The sequence below is a fragment of the Physeter macrocephalus genome, chromosome 7, assembly GCF_002837175.3.
Source record: "Physeter macrocephalus isolate SW-GA chromosome 7, ASM283717v5, whole genome shotgun sequence".
In the NCBI taxonomy this organism is placed as follows: Eukaryota; Metazoa; Chordata; class Mammalia; order Artiodactyla; family Physeteridae; genus Physeter; species Physeter macrocephalus.
Window position 1 is genome coordinate 78,973,248 of NC_041220.1, and position 16,293 is coordinate 78,989,540.

At 33.2% G+C, this 16,293-nt stretch overlaps 1 protein-coding gene across 13 annotated transcripts in view; it reads right to left on the reverse strand.

Annotated features, from left to right (window-relative positions):
- Nucleotides 1–5,180: 5,180 nt before the first annotated feature.
- N4BP2 (NEDD4 binding protein 2) overlaps nt 5,181–16,293 on the reverse strand; it is an 87,069-nt gene continuing 75,956 nt past the window's right edge. For 11 of the 13 annotated variants that reach the window (XM_055086082.1, XM_055086084.1, XM_055086080.1 and 8 more), the window contains 2 exons: nt 9,874–9,997; nt 5,181–8,683 (listed from right to left, as the gene is read on the reverse strand). In XM_055086082.1, coding sequence (XP_054942057.1) covers nt 8,638–8,683; nt 9,874–9,997 — 170 coding nt within the window. In that variant the 3' untranslated portion in view covers nt 5,181–8,637. The other 2 variants (XM_055086078.1, XM_055086083.1) reach the window with 2 other exon arrangements.

Here is a 16,293-nt window from a genome sequence, read left to right on the forward strand (position 1 = left end):
ACAATTCCAGGTATTTTTTCAGAAAAAGATCTCAGTTACTGTAACCATTGGCTCTACCATGCAGTTTTAGCATTAGCAGAAGTTGGGCAAAGATGACCCAAACCAAACTAAAGCATGTCTAAGCATCAGTTTCTAGAAACAAGCAGACTTTGGCCTCCCCCCAACACCCGGCCCACCAAGTTATTTAGTGGATTTCATAGCAGAGGGTTGAGTTAGTCATTCTCCCTAGTTCATGGCAACTATCAACCTTTGTTCTGTGTAAGGCCCCTATATTTTATTGATTTGTTCCTTTTTTGCTGCCTTCCTCATTTCCATATCCTTTCCTCACCCCCAGGCCAACTTTGTATTTGCATGTGTATCATTGTTATCTGTTGTAAAACATGCATTGTTGTTTTGTGTGTATGTATTTTAAATTTACATAAATAGTATTGTGCTATATATCTTTTTTCCCACACAGCATTGTTTTTAAGATTTATCCACATTGCTGTGTGTACATCATTGCTCATTCTAACTCCTTCACAGTACTCAATAGTGTATTATCCACCACCTTCACATTCTCCCAGTAATGAAGACCTAAATCACCTCCAATTTCCTGCATCCTTGTGAACTTGAGTGGAAATTCCTTAGGGATATACCCCCCAGCAGTACAACTGCTGTGCCATAGGATATATAAACATTTTAACTCAACTAAGCACTACCAGAATGCTCTCCAGGTCCCTCACCAGTAGTGCATGAGAGTAACATGTAGCATTGTCCAGGTTTCCATTTTGCCAGACTAGTAAGTGTGAGAGAATACCTCATTTTTATTTTAATTGTATTTCTCTTATTAGGAATAAACTTGAGCATCTGTTTATTGGCTTGCTGGCTTTTAGTCTCCCCTTCTGTAAACGGCCTCACCATATTCTTTGACTATTTTCCTGTTAGATTTATTTTTGCCAGAGTTTCTCTATATTTAGAAACTAGTTCCTTGTCCCTCAGACATTGCAAATATTTTCTATCGTCACTCATGATGTTCTTCATTGGGCAGAAAACCTTAACTTTGTTATCAAATGCATCAGTTTTGCCTTACGGCTTTTGTTTCTGGGTGTTTTAAATTCCTCCCCATCCCTACATGACAAAGATGTTTTCCAAAACTATTTTTCAAATTTAATGAAATCTCAGATGCAGTATATGAAGATGCATACTGATATCAGAGATGTTTAATTGTGGGAAAAAACGGCCAATGGCAATTTGTAAAAAATCTATGGTAAGGCTCATCCCATTTTCAGAAATAATAAATCGGGTTTCTTAAAATTGATGACACAATTTTATAGCTTCACGGGTCACAATTGAATCATTAATCCTTCTGGAGCCCACCTATGTATATGTTTAGGTAGGAATCCATTTTGATTTTAATTCATATAGATCTAGTTTTCCTGATCTCAGGAGGCCAGATTTCCATATTTTACCTTTAAATATATTTGTGATTTTTAAATACTCTTTATCAGACTAAAGTAATTCCATTCTATTCTTAATTATCTGAAGTATTTTACCATGATAGGTGTTGAATTCTATCAAATACTTTTTCCATATCTAGCAAGTTAACCATATGATGTTTTTCCTTTTTTCTCCCCTTCTGTTACTGTGGTAAATTATATCCTTGTAAAACCCACTTAGTTGCAATATATTATCCTTTTTATGTATCACTGGATTTGTTTTTGTAGTATTTTGTTAGGATTTCTGCATATATGGTCATTAAGAACATAGGATATATCTTTTATGATTATATTTTAATCTATTGTTGCCAATGAAGACAGTTTTTACATGTCTGTTTCTGCTCTCTTATTTCTACTAGTTGGCACTCTTGGTGAATTAGTTCCTTGTATGTTTGGTTATTTTATTATAAACTGCTTGTTTTCCTTAGAAATAATTTGTGGGATTTTTTTTTTTTTTAATCCACCAAGATGAAGGTGTATTCTCCCTGAGAAGACATGCATTTGCCTCTGCCAGGCAGCTAATGGTGGCATTATCAGGCTGGAACCTCTTCAAACTCAATTCATTGAAGTTTTTTGGAGTACTTAGGTCATGTGACTTTGGGCTGCTAATCTGTGAGGGCCAGTAGTGGTTTTATGTTTTTATGATTTTTTTTTTTTTTTGGTCTCTTGTTCTGCTCAGTGCCAAGGCAACTGAGTCTTTTGCAGTCCAAAAGACTGAGTCCTTGCAGTCTTTTGGCAGTGGGAAGGGGGAGAAGGGAAAAATTACTTCTGATTCATCCCCACTAAGGGTGAAGCCCCTTCAGGTGCTATATTTATGGGGTGTCTCTTCGCCTCCAGGTTTGCTGGCCATTGTCTTTTCTCACTGCTCCCCAATGAGACTTTGAAAGCTGAATCCAAGGTGACTCATGCTCAATGGTGAAAGGCTGAAAGCCTTTCCTCTACAATCAAGAATAAGACAACGGTGCCTGCTCTTACCACTCCTACTCAACATGGTACTGAAATCTAAGCTAGAGCAATTATTCAAGAAAAAGAAATAAAAGGCAACCAAACCTGAAAGGAAGAAGTTAAACTGTTTGCAGATGATATAATCTTAATATAAAAAAGCCTAAACACGCCAACAAAAACTGTTAGAACTAATAAACGAATTCAGTAAAGCTGCAAGATACAAAATCAACATACAAAAAGCAGTTGTGTTTCTATACACTAACAATGAACTATCTGATAAAGAAATAAAGAAAACCACCCCATTTACAATAGTATCAAAAACAATAAAATACTTAGGAATAAATGTAACCAAGGAAGTGAAAGATATGTACACTGAAAACTATAAGAGGTTGATGAAAGAAAATTGAAGACACAAATAAGTGGAAAAATTATCTCATGCTCATTGATCAGAAGAGTTAACATTAAAATGTCCATACTACCCAAAACCATCTATAGATTCATTGCAATCCCTATCAAAATTCCAGTGGCATTTTTCACAGAAACAGAACAATCCTAAAATTTGCATGGAACCACAAAAGATCCTGAATAGCCAAAGCAATCTTGAGAAAGAACAAAGCTGGAGGCATCACACTTCCTGATTTAAAACTACAGTACAAAGCTATAGCAATCATCAAAACAGACACAGACCAATGGAACACAACAGAGAGCCCAGAAATAAACCCACTAACATCTGACAAGGGAGCCAAGAATACTCAATGGGAAACAAATACTCTCTTCAATAAACGGTGTTAGGAAACCTGGATAGTCACATGCAAAAGAATGAAATTGGACCACTGTCTTACACCAGTCACAAAATTAAATTTAAATTGAGATTACCCAGAGAAGCGCTCCAGAACCTATGAAAGGTACAATTGTATGGTTACACAGGTACAAAAGCCATATATTTGCAGTGTTTAATCTTTTCCCTACAAAAAGTCACTTAAAAATTCAATCAAGAGAGCAAAGTTCAAGTTTACCACCTCCAAAAAGAATTACTTATTCCCCACAGTGCTTCCACAATTCTTTATACACAGCTTCTAGTTCTTAGGACATTAACATGTTTACATCTCCCTACCCCAGTTTATTTAGCTTTACATCACTTGTACCAAGTACTGCTTGTACACATGGATGTGATTAATGAATGTTTAAGAAAACACAGAAGTCACTATGCAAGTATATTAAGCAGTATCACTAGAAATAACTTATGTACTTAATCTAGTTGCCACAACTGAGTTATTAGATTAAAAGTGATCCCACTAGCAGTTAAATCATCAACTGAAAACCCATTCCATCACCATGTTGGTTACTATTTGAATATTTAAGTTTAAATACATACAACTGTGATATCCTTTTTATTATTCCTAGCACATAGAAGTCATCAACAAAGACCTGTTGAATAAACATATAAGAACTAATTTTCACATTACTTGCATTCAGTAATCAAAAATGATGTGGCAGAGACTGCTCTTCATTCTCCTAATATACATTCTCTTTCCTCCAAGAGAATGCCCAAATTTTAGCTGAATATTTGGCAGTCTGAAATAAAGACAATTTCCCAGCCTCTCTTGCAGCTAGTTGTGACCACATGACTGAGTTCTGGCCAATGAGATGTAAGTGGAAGTGTCCTGTGGCAGCTTCCATAATTCTTCTATAAAAGATCATGGCACTTGCCTATTGCTCCCTTCTTTGTCTTCCCTCCAACAGAATGTAGATGTGATGATCAGAGCTGTAGCCACCCACACTGCTTTAGGAAAATGAGAGCCACACCTTGGATATGGTAGAGTGGTGAGCTAAAAGGATCTTAGATCCCCCAAAACTGTGGAAAAGAGCATGCCCATCAGTCCTGGACTCTCTATATCTCTGAATTTTAAATTAAGAGAAAAATTAACTTTTATCTTTGCCATTGGAAAAATCCATAATACCAGCTTCCCCTTGATAAAGGAGGAAGGCAGATTTATAAACGACAGACTTTCATAGACATATACTGTGGAGGCACATCTCTCTCAGTTGGGGATAATAGGATATTATCTCTTTTTCAGTAATTATTTTTACTGTTATGACAAATGCTGTTGCTCTATACTAGGAGTCAGAGAATCTAAGTTGACGTCTTACCTCCCTCACTAACTAGGCAAATCAGTCTAAGCTTTTGTAACACACCTATGTAATAAAATTCTCTTTTGAGTCTTAAAATATAATGTATATGAAAAGTGTTCCACCATATAAATCACTATACACATAATAGTTGATAAGACTGTAAGATACCTGTGGATAGAAGCTCTGTCTGTCTCACTTTGTATCCCTAGTAACAAATGCTCAATAAATATTTGTTGAATAAATATTTTTAAGTCCTTGCTAAATGAGTAAATTATTCTGCTTTGGAGGTGAATAAAGTTCAAAGGTCTTTAATATTAATTAAAGTATTACTTGAATCCTTTAGAGATGCAATTCTTAATTTTGACATCAGTCAAAAGATGTAAGGTTATGAAAAGATAAACCTAGCCAACCCATTTACCTGGTTCAAAAGTAGACCCCTATTTGCTATAGCAAAATAATTTAAACTAGAATAAAAGGTGTGATACAAAAATGAAATTTTTTTGACCCTTTTCCCTTGAAATTACAAAGTTACACATACACATATATTTTAATATTTAAACCCACTAACCCTACCACATCAAATGAAGGATATCCTCACACTAGACAGTGGTTAAAGTATTTTATTAAATTAAGTATGTAATTTGCAAATGGTTTAATAAGAAATTTTAAAAGCAAAGTTATAAAACATTTTCAATAAAAAAGTACAGAGTTAACAGCAAAATTACATTTTCTTTATAGTACAAATAAAAGTATTTTGTTTCTTATATACTATCTGAAAATTTTATAATATATTCTCCAACTGACAGCTGCAATATATTTTAATGAGAAGTCTCATGGTTAATTCAATCATTTGTTAATCAGAGTTCATCATTTGGACCATAAAATTCAATTGCTCAACTTTAAGGAAAATAATAAAATTCATCATCATGTAATGTGAAGTTATAAAAAGCTCTTCGAGATGTAGATGTATTCTAGCCTTATTTCTCTAATAAATTCTGCAAAGAGACATTAAGTAACACTGTAAACTTGAATTACATTTTAAAAATAAGCACCATTAACATACATTCTACACAAACTTACTTCACCTTTTAAATGACAATTTTTTTTGGCCACGCAAACATTTAAATCTGTGTTCTTTACCATGTAAATAAAAATAAGCAATATTTAACCACTACACAGAAAAATTATCAAACTTCACCTCAGTTGCACAATGGAAAAGCACTTAGAAAAAGCACTTGGAAAAAACAGCACACATTATTTCTGTGTTTTTTTATACATTTTGTCATTTTCTTAAATTGAGAGCCGTTAAAAAATTGTCAGAGCAATTTCCTGAGTTTCAAAGTTTCCAATTTCCAGCTCAGAAATAACCAATCTTGCTTTTATACATGTCCTTTTTCTAAGCATACAAAACACTTGAATTTAAAAAGAAAAAGACCAAAACAAAGGATTGGAAACAATCCAACAGAATTATTTAGCTTTTCTTCTCAAAATGTGTTATAATACACAAGACACTTTAAAGTCAGGATTTCTACTATACAATATGTCCTACATTTAAAGGCCTTAGAATTGCAAGTAGTATTGAAACACTAATAAATTGAAGAAAACTCAACTTGAAAACAATATAGAGATATATGAACAGCCAATAAATGTAAGACAACATGCTTCCATTTCTCCTGTTGAAGGAAGGAAATGAATAGTTGGAAATACTGTTAAGAGTCCCCTCAGTCCAACCCCACTTTCCCTGTGGTTTCCACATTAGTTCTCTTTTTCCCCTGGTAGATACTGGTAAGAGACTATTGAAAGAATATAACTGTTACTAAACTCTTGCAAATTACAGAAGTGTGATACTTTTAAAATATTAATAACTTTGCAAAGAGCCATTCTAATAAGCCATATATTAGCACAAATATACCAATATATACATGAAAACTTTGATAATCCCCACATTATCATTAGTTTTGACACACAGGATTTAGAAATGGGCAAAAGAGAAAAACTTGTTAATCCTCAAACTCTGTTTACCTTTGGCATACAGGATTTAGAAATAGGCAAAACAAGAAAGGGGCAATTATAAAATTTTCTTTCATAATTATGTGTTGGTTAAACTATGCTACATAGTGGGGTAGGGGGAATTTTGGTACTGAACAACTTCATAAAAACATTTATGATGCTCAAAATTTGCCTATATATTTATGGATGATTAAGAAGAAATACCCTAGATTTACCAAATAAAGCATAAAATTAGAGTTGATACAGTACAAAACACAGGTTCTTTCATTTGGTTTCTGCCCACAAAATACCCTACCTCTTGTTCTTTTTGACTGCTCCCACATCAATCATAATTATAATAAATAATACTGAAATAAGTCTAGCTGAAGTACTCAAAAGTGATTTTTTTTAAAACTGGGTAAGAAAATATAAAAACACAGAAAATGAGTATGCAGCTGCACACACTAGAATAATTCTAGGTTTTAGTATTGTTATTCACATTTCTTAAATCATATCAATTTATACGTAGAAAGATTTTATGTCATTAACAGTTGTAGTTTTATAATAAGTTACTGAAAGGAATTGCTTTATTTTTAATGTACACAATTCTTCTAGACATCACAAAAAACATAATGCCAAACTGTTGGCATTCTTTTCTTTTTTTTTAACAAATTACCACAAACATAACAAATGTGAATAATACTTCAATACCAGTCACTATTTCTAAGTAATAAACATATATTTTTATTTTTGTGGAAATAAATTCAATGATATGGCTCTTCTTTTACAAGCATGCTTTCATGATATTTAAAAACATTTTTTGAATTTTATTTTAATTAAAATGTCTGTTCTTTTGGGAAACCATTCTGAAATTCAGGATTCCTTCAGTAATAGCTCAATCGTATCATTCCTGATCCAAATACTTTTTTAAGCTTATCAAAAAGCAATACAATTGTTTGCTAAAATTATGTATGTTGAAAATATCCTTCATATCCAAAGTCAAATTTATTTAAGCCAGTTTCTCACATTGCAAAATCATACTTCGCCACTCTAAACTTGTGTAAAGGAAATTATAACTGACAGTATGTTAACAGGACTTTTTAGCTCACCAAAAAACAGAAGTCAATGAGTTTCCTTTCAGAAAGTTGGTTCTTTTTAAAAATAAAGGTAAAAAACTTTTAAATTGTAAGAATTTCTTTTATGATTATATCAAAAAAGTTTTCTATATCTATTTAAGTTAATAGGATTTTGATCTACTGTAGTTTAGAAATTACATGCCTCAAATATAAAATATAGCTCTTTAGTACTGTCTTCAATACCACTTACACAGACAGTTCTGTAAGACTGGAAGCAGTTTTATAAGACAGCAGCACTTGGTAGATATCTAACCATTTCTCCTTCTCTGAAAACTTGCCTGCCTATGGAAGGTATAAAACTGCAATATAATCTCAGACTCCAACTTTACTCCTAGAAAATGTACACACACAGAACAAAGGAACAAAAGGTAAGAGATCACGATCATATACAAGGCAGAAGAAACTGCAACAGCATGTCTTCCTTCCTGTAGGATACAGCAAAATGATTTTTTTGGTATTGTTTTGAAATCAAAAAGCACTCAAGTGTTTTTGTTAGATCTCCTTTCTTTCATTACTACTGGTACTAGTACTTCTTTTTTAAATACAAGCTTTTGAAGGGCTTGTATTATGAACCAGGTCTCAAAGCACTTTAAATACCTCTCATAGAAGCCTTTAAGACTTTACTAAATGTCAAACAACAATTAATATAAAGGTTACATTTTCTATCTGAGAAAGAATCAGAGCATTTCAATCTTTAAAACTGCAGCTGATAATTTTCTTAGATATTTTGTAATCAGTAAAAATTCTCTTTAATACTTTTAATAGACAACATATTTGGCAAGTGATTCAGTAAAAAATTAAACTTCTCTTGAATTTTGAAAAACATAATGTTTTTCTGTTTTATAACTGGACATTACTTCTAATAAAACACACATTTACAGTACAGTTGACTAAATTACTGCAAATAAAACTAATTTTAACCTACAAACCTTCACACTTTTAAGTCAAGGACATTTATTTTACTTTAGCATGACTTTCAAACACCCTGGTTTAATTTCAGAGAACCTGCAGAAATGAAAAAAAGAGTTATTTTAAAGATAAGAATTTCAAACTGATTAAGAAACATAATCTTGTAATCAATTCAAGTGCCTATGGTAAACATAATATTCACTATCAAAACATTCTCCTTTAAGTTAAATCCAGCACTAATATCTATGCTTATGTTCCTTTTAATCTATTGTCAAAATAAATACATGACTAAGGCTGGGGGTTACTCCTAATTTAGTAGTTATTACAATTGAAGATTTTTTTAAATTCTCAAGCCTGAATTTGACCCTCATGAACAACAGCACGCTGTATGAAGGATAAGACGATGTCTGCATTACATTATTTCTATGCATTGTAACAGTACCAAGAAATCTAATAGGTAAGTCTGATTCATCAGGCCATGAAATGCTTTCAACTCGCTCACTGTGAAATTTAAAGAAACACAAGTCTCTAAAACAGATCATTAATCCCAAAAAGATAATGTTGTGGTCTAACTACTCCCTTTGTAAAAGTAACTCTAAAATGTCATCTATTTTCATGCTCAGAATTAACCTACCATTTTCTATAATATAGCCAACATTTTATTACATGACATAAACAAAATATTTTACACTCATTGAAAACTAGAAGTAAGGGAAGGAGGGTACTTAGATTCCTCATAACCACTTAATGAAAAAGGACATTTCATGTTTGTCAGCTAAGATCAATAATGGCACTTAATTTATGAAGATGTATAAATTCATAACTGACTGGAGATTTCCACTAATGTTTAAATACATCCAAATTATAACCACATTTTAGCAGAAGCTCCAACTCCTTTCAAAATTCACAGACATATTATTTCTTTTCAAAGGAATTAATTAAATAGCAACCTTAAACTATGATATGTATAATCTAACTACCTTGAATGATACATTATCAAAAAAACACAAATATACTTATTTTCTTTTAGATTTTTAATTTATGATAGAAATAGTTTTGTCGAATGATTACTTCAACAACAAACATTTTTCTTTCATTTCTGGTTTAGTGGACATCATAAATCTAGAAAGGAATGTTATATATCATAATCTAGTCATGAATTTATGGCTAGAATCAGATGGTTAAATTTAGTTAACTATTTTAACAAATTGTTCTGAGCAAACTATTAGTGTTTACCATCTGCATATGGGCAACGGCCATTATCAATAACAGAAATCTATACTCACCTGAAGCTATGGCTTGTGAGGTATTTAATGACAGCTGGTTTGATGCGAGCAACTCCTCCCTGGCTGTGGTTTCCTCTCCCCGTAATCACAGAGAGATAGGGCTTACCACCATTCTGCTTAAATTCTGTTACAACAGGAATTGGAACCGTTAAAATTGATCTATCTTACATTCTCAACAGAAAACAAACCTTTACTCAAACACGTATGAAGTAATTTTCATGAGGATTTAGAGATTTATCACTTTAAAAATCCCCAAATTAATGTTTTTAAATGTACTGTTTCATCTACACTATAAGTATGGAAGCTTCCTAGCAACTCATCCACCTAAAGACTTAAGTGGGACTTCTCCTGTGGGGAGAGAGATTTCCATGTGCTATCAGAATTTCTCTCTGAAATAATGATGACAACAATAATATTAATGATACTTAACAATCATTACACACATGGGAGTCAGGCATTGCTTTAAGTGACTTATATTTATTAACTAAGAATCTTTACAACAACTCTATTACTCTGAAGCCACCCAGCTTTGGTCTGATTAGCAGCTCTGCCACTAAATGACTGTGATAGGACCATGGACAATTATTTAGCCTATCTGTGCCTATTTCCTTATCAATAAAATGGGGTATAACGCAACTACTTTATAGAAGATCATCCTCAGGAATAGCCATTAGCAAATCCACTAATTATAGCATGGACTACAGACTTACTGCTAAAGATAATCAATTATTAACTTAAGAAACTCTTCCAAACAGATGATTTTAAAATATCGAATGAACCTGAGACTCTTAAGAGACCACAGCTCCTGCTCTGGAAATGACCTTGTGAAAATCAAGTATATAAATCCTGAAAGTCAGTAACAGCTACAACAAAATAACAAAAAAACCCTGTTAATAATAGGAGTTGATTTAATAATTCAATAGATACTTGTTCCTCAGTTATAAATAGCACAAGTTTTGACCTTTAGCATAAAATACATAAACATTCCATATTCTGCTCAGTAAGTTGCCCTAAGACTCCATCAGATCCACAGATTGTTTTTCGAGTCTCATATCTCCAGGGCAATATTTAGACTAGAATTTTAGTGGATATGTTGCTCCTGCATTTATAATTCCTTCTTTGCTTAAGATCCACCTCCATAACTTCAAGCAACATTTTGTTCAAAATTCAACTCTCTCTGGGTGATGGTTATACACGGGTATTCACTTTGTAAAAAGTTTTTACGCTATACAATAATTATTTGTGCATTGTTCTTTATGTATGTGATTTTACAAATAAATGCTTACTTTAAAAAAAACATCTCTCAACTAACCATAATTCAGCTCTCATCACTCCTTCACTACCGCTCCTCTCATCAGTTAAGTCAGTTATTTACAGCATTTCACCTTTCAATAGTTTACTTACTGCTCTGAAAATGTTCTCACATGCCTCAAAGTGGGTGTCAGAGGATGTTTATTGAATGAATTAATATAATATGCTTAGGTTCCCAAATTTCAGGTCAATCCTGCTTATCAGCTTTTTAAACTGATTTTTAAGCATATCTCAGATTTCTTATGATTTCAACTGTAAATATTTCAGTATGTATTCAAAAAGATAAGGACTCTTTAAAAAAAACTTAACCACAATGTCACCATCATATGGTACAAAGTTAAAAATAGTTCCTTAATATGTTTCTAAAAACGGCTAAAAATGTCCCCCAGTAGTCTCAAAAAAATGTTTTTACTGTGATTTGTTTGAATCAGGGTTGAAACAAATCCACACATTGTATTTGGTTGATATATTTCTTAACTTTTAATCTAAAGGTTCTCCTTCCCCGTGTGTGTGTGTGTGTGTGTGTGTGTGTGTGTGTGTGTGCTTTCTTATCTTTTTTTTTTACAATTTGTTGAAAAAATTAGATAATTTATCCTAGATATTTACAATCTGGATTTTGCTGACTGTATCCCCATGGTGCCATCTAACATGTTCCTCTGTTCCCTATAAATCTGTATAAAGTAGTAGTCAGATCTAAAGGCTTTACCTGCTTCTGGTTATTTGGGGGCAAAAGAGGCTTCGTGAGTAGTAATGGTGTATATTTCAATAAGAAGACACAAAAGGGTCAGATATCTTTTTTTTTTAAAATTCATCCCCAATTTTGACAATTATCTTTTATGACTAAAAAGCAATGTGGGGCAGAGCCACAGATTTTTCCCCTGGACACATTTCTATTCAACAATACTACCATCTGCTGGTGATGTCAGTAACTACAGGCTACCACAGGTAGCACGCACAAGATGGGTTTTGGCTTCCAAAAAGGGTTTGTATCTTGGGTCTGATCCAGTATCACCTTACACAAATTATTTAACACTTTTATTCTCATAATTTTTTCTATTGAGATAAAATTCACCTAACATAAAGTTCATGATTTTAAAATGTACAATTCAGTAGTTTTTAGTACATTACAATGTTGTGTAACCATCAACATGATCTAATTCCAGAACATTCCATCATCTCAAAAAGAAATTCTGTTCCTGTTAGCAGTCAATCTCCATCCCCCCGTTTCCAGTCCCAGCAAACATTAATGTACTTTCTGTTTCTATTGATCTGCCCATTCTAGACATTTCATGTACAATAAATGGAAATCGTGTAATATGTGGCCCTTTGTATCTGGCTTCTTTTCACACTGCATAATGTTTACAAGGTTCATCCATGTGGTAGCACGTATCAGCATTTCATTCCTTTTTATGGCTGAATTATATTCCATTGTATGGATTTTTATCTATTCACCAGTTGATAGATTTGGGTTGTTTCCACCTTTTGGCTATTATGAACATTCATGTACCAGCTTTTGTGTGCATGAATTGTGTTTTCAATTCTCTTGTGTACAAACCTAGGAGCAGAACTGCTGGGTCATATGGTAGCTCTGTGTTTAACCTTTCAAGGAATGTCAACCTTTTCCACAGTGGTTGTACCATTTAACATTCCCACCAGCAATATATGAGGGTTCCAACTCTCTATATCCTTACCGACACTTATTATTTTCCACTTTATTAAACTATTTATATCTTCAGTTTCCTTATCTATAAAATGAGAGGAATACCTACCCTTTATTCAGTCATTTATTCAAAAGTTTTTTAAAGTAGTGAATGAAAGGCTCAATATACAACAATGATTCAATAATCATCACTGACTCAATTCTTGGCCAAAAAGATGGACATTTAATAATCAATTATACAACAAGCTTTTTATAAGTACTGTGATACAGAGGAGTACTATGAGAGGTTTTCAATAGGGAGCCTAATTTAATCTGGAGGTCAACAAATGATAGTGTAGATAAACATAAAGAAAAGGAGAAGAAGCAAAACACAAGATGAGAATGTAGAGACAGGCCAAGGAACAATTATGTAGGGATCTGGGAATTTATGCTAAATGAAACATAGCAACCTGTACTTTCTTATCACAATGCTAACCATTTATGTAACTCTTTATTCACTGTCATCTATCCTACTAGACAGCAAACTCCATAAAGACAGGGATTGTGTGTCTTTTTCACTGCTTTATCCCTGATGTCTGGAATACAGAAGATAATCAAATTTTATTGAGTAAATGATTTACTCATCCTCTATAGACAAAATACTCCCTTATAATACTTCCATATAATACTTCTACTTTTCTTTTCTTCAGATTAAATAATGTATTTAAACTGCTCTTAAATTTTCTCTTTTCTAATCTTTACTTGTTGTTGTTTTCTAGTTCTTTCGCCAAGATTTTCAAAATTCTATTTAAAAAACAACTGGGGGAGGGGGATCCTCTACTTTATCAAAGAATGTCTGCTAATAAACAGAGAAGGAATGCAAATTATAAAACACCATTATGAGAACTTCCCTGGCAGCTCAGTGGTTAAGAATCCTCCTGCCAATGCAGGGGACATGGGTTTGATCCCTGGTCCTGGAAGATCCCACATGCTGCGGAGCAACTAAGCCCATGTGCCACAACCACTGAGCCTGCGCTCTAGAGGCCGTGAGCCACAACTACAGAGCCCGCATGCCACAACTACTGAAGCCCACGTGCCTACAGCCAGTGCTCTGCAACAAGAGAAGCCACCGCAACTACAGAAAGCCCACGTGCAACAGCAAAGACCCAACACAGCCAAAAATAAATAAATTTTAAAAAATAAATTTTTTTAAAAACACCATTATGCAACCACTAATATAATAATTGATTCAGACAAGGATCATCTGTGAATGCTAAAATCATTAGGCAAAATGAGAACAGTTATTCACACAGTCACAAAGTATCAATCACCAAAATTTACTAATTGATTACAAAGGGAGAAAAGGTACATTTACAAAGTGAAATCTGATATGATAGAGTCCCACATTAAGCTAAGAAATCAAACTTAACACCACCAATACTGGGGCAAACTGACCATATATGTCTCTTGATTAGTTCCCCAAGGATGACCTAACATCTCCTATACAGTATTTTCACCAAGAAAATTTTAAACTGAATCTAATCATGAAGAAACAATCAAATTAAAATTGTAGGGCAATCTACCAAACAACTGGCGTGGAGTCTTTAAAAATGTCAATAACATGGAAAACAAAAAACAGACTGAGGAACTCTTCTATATTATAGGAGGCTACAGATTTGGGACAATCAACTGGAACATATGATGCATGACTAGATCCTGGACTGGGGGTGGAACATGGCACCCAGCTACATAGGACATTTCCATATAACTGGAAAAATCTGAATATGGCCTGTATATTAGACAACATCATTATAACAATGTTAAATGTCTTAAAAGTGATAATGTGTTGTGATTATGTAGGAGAATGAATTTGTCCTCAAGAGATAAACATGCTGAGGTATGCAAAAGTAAAGCGCCACAATGTTTAATGAGACTTATTCTCAAATGGTTCAGCAGAAAAAAATTCTAGAGAGATAATAAACAAATGTGGCCAAATGTTGACGACTAATCAATCTAGGTAAAGGACATATGTACAATTCATATACTGTACAAAATCTGTACAATATGTATATTGTACAATTCTTTCAACTTCTCTGCAGGTTTTTAATTTTTCAATATAAAAAGCTAGGAAAAAGGATAGTGATAAGAGTACACATGTTGATATGCAAAATAAAGCTCATTGCAGCATTATAATTAAACGTCCATCAATAGAGGGATGGATACATTATGATAAGGTCACACAATACTACACAGCAGTTATAATAAAAAGAAAAACTCAATCTGTCGAGATGAGTAGATCTTGAAAACTGTATTGGGTAAAAATAAAATACGTGGCTTGGCTGACGATATAGTGTGACACCATGTACGTTCATTTTTTAAAACTCACAAAAAGGCTACTATAGACCAATTATGGATGAACGTACAATACACGTAGTAAAGGTATTTTCAAAACTGTCCAGGATGATGCAGACCAAACTGAAGGATGTTGATTTCCATCAGAAAGGGAGAGAAGAAAGAGAAAAGGATTGGGGATAATGCAAAGGGAGGAACAACAACAACAACAAAATATATATATATATGAAGCACATAACAGTAAAATGTTGTTACTTACATTCATGGGTACAGAGGTGTTCGTCATTTTACTCGTAACTTTTTCAATGTGGTTTTCATGATAAACTTTTTAAATCAATTATATTTAATCAAGCATTTAATTACAACTGAATTGTAAAACCTATATGTGCTGAACTGATAAACCTATATAACATATAGTATAAAACTTTCTAAAATATATATAAATTAATTAACCAGAACAATACAGCTATCAATGACAGAGTAGTATTATTGAACCACAGGGTAATAACTGAGGCATGGATTCCATGTCTCCACAATAAAATGTAAGACAAAGAGAAAGCCAAGTTGAAAATTCAAAAATATCCTAGTAGTGCTAAGAGGAGATGACTCCCTAGTATTAGAGTCTGGGGTACTACAACAGATTGAATTTTCCCAAGTGCTACCATCTGGTGATGAAAAGGAAACAAGGTGATAAACCAACAAGATACTTTAACATATATAAAGTACACGATATTGATTGTAAGAGGCAGGCAGTAGCATTCCTACTGACCCACAAAGACAAAATACAAGCAGAAAGGGAGAAGGGCATACCAACATAATGCAAACACTCAGAAATCCTGCCTTTGTGATAATTCTATAAAAATCCTATCACCTAATTTACTTCTGCATTTTATTAAACATCTGTTGAGCAACTGACATCTAATAAATATCTATTAGCTTTAATAAATGTCTACTGAACAAAGATGTATTATATTCCTGAATGGACCAGAGGATTCTCAGATTACATCATGCCCTCCCTTTGACAATTATAACAAAGGAATACAAACATAACTGAAACAGGAAAATAAAAATGTTAATGGACATGGCAGTTAGAATTCTTTCCCAAGGTTTTCTTGAAG